Source organism: Arachis duranensis, chromosome 10 (assembly GCF_000817695.3).
Source record: "Arachis duranensis cultivar V14167 chromosome 10, aradu.V14167.gnm2.J7QH, whole genome shotgun sequence".
NCBI classification, from domain to species: domain Eukaryota; kingdom Viridiplantae; phylum Streptophyta; class Magnoliopsida; order Fabales; family Fabaceae; genus Arachis; species Arachis duranensis.
In genome coordinates this window covers 2,787,401-2,788,783 of record NC_029781.3, presented here as the reverse complement: position 1 = coordinate 2,788,783, position 1,383 = coordinate 2,787,401, and the positions used below count along the sequence as shown (strand labels likewise).

Below are 1,383 nucleotides of genomic sequence, written 5' to 3'. Positions count from 1 at the left end.
GATAACATGTGATGAATCAGGAAACAAGTTTTATGTGGCTAGTTCAGATGAAGATCACAGCAAGAAAGGAACAGAAAAGGTGGAGACCGGCAGCAATAGTACAAGTGATAAACATCTTAATCAGCAAATCAACAAAGACGCCGCGGCCGAACAAGGCAAACTGATAGCAAAGGATAGTTTAAGTAGCTCTGGTAGCAATGGAAAATCCTCTGCAGTGGAAGAAGAGGAGGTTATTCTCTTTAGGCCTCTCACAAGGTACAACTCAGCACCATCATACCCTTCTATCTCAACTGATGAGCAGACATCACCAAAAGACAAGGATGAACAAAACACCTCCTCTGATGATTGTTTGCGCCGTGCTACTTCTCTGCTTATGGCACAAAACCCAGCTCAAAATGATCCATGGGAATTCCATGCTACCCTTTCAAACTTCAGGAGTGACAAATCATTCAAGCAGCAAGAACCTTCAACAAAGGAATCAAATGCATATACTTCTTCTGAAGCTCCAATATCGGCCGGCCCTCCTTCGCTCAGCGCTTGGGTCCTCGATAGAGGAAGCTTCAGCATCAACAGAAATAATGGAACAAATTGTCTTGCACAACACAGGCTGCAACCCATTGATGAAATAGCCACTTCATCCTTGGCTAGTATTTCCATCAATAACAAAACAGAGAACCCTGTTACTACCATTTTGGCCAATGAATCTTCAAATTTCCATCCCTCTTCTGCCACATATTCTGTTCCAAATCCAATGCCTTCTGCTCCATTGTTGCCTGATAATGCTGCTTGGTTCACCAATCTACAATCTGGTTCTCAAGTATATCCAAGCAACCAATCACCACCACCACCACCAAGTGCCTATCAAGATTGGAGTTCTGCTTATGGACCACCCGGATATGATCCTAGATTTCCAGCTTTTACCAATGGATACACGCCACCCGGAAGAATGACTTCCTCTGAATGGCTTCGTTGGTACCGAGAGAGTTACAAGCCTGAGAAGGCCAACAATTATGTGCAGCCTACTCATATGAATACTCCTGGTCCTGGAAATCATGGAAACTTGCTCTATCATGAGAATTACAGGTTTAATCAGTTTGATAGATGGGGTAATCCTATTCCTTTGCCTTCTAACCAGTACACAAACATGGAACCGCCGGGGCCACCACCTTTGCAGCCAGGTTTTCTAACTTCTGCTTATGGTGCAAGTGAACAGAAGGCAAGTCTCTTCAACAATTTTCAAAGGCCAAGCCCTTATGGTTGTGGTGCTGTGACAGACATGAGAAATGAGCCACAGTCTCTGCTAGAGTACCTGAAGGAGAAGGAGTTGAGACTCCAGAGAGATCCTAACCTCGGAGGACCTACTTTCATGGGAAATCAGAACTC

The 1,383-nt window shown here is 44.4% G+C and overlaps 1 protein-coding gene across 1 annotated transcript in view; it reads left to right on the top strand.

The window, feature by feature from the left end:
- Positions 1-1,381, top strand: part of LOC107468296 (nonsense-mediated mRNA decay factor SMG7-like) — a gene marked incomplete at its 3' end in the record, with an annotated part of 4,363 nt that extends 2,982 nt beyond the window's left edge. Inside the window, 1 exon segment of the mRNA XM_016087557.3 lies at positions 1-1,381. Within this exon segment, the coding sequence (XP_015943043.2) occupies positions 1-1,381 (1,381 nt within the window).
- Positions 1,382-1,383: the final 2 nt, after the last annotated feature.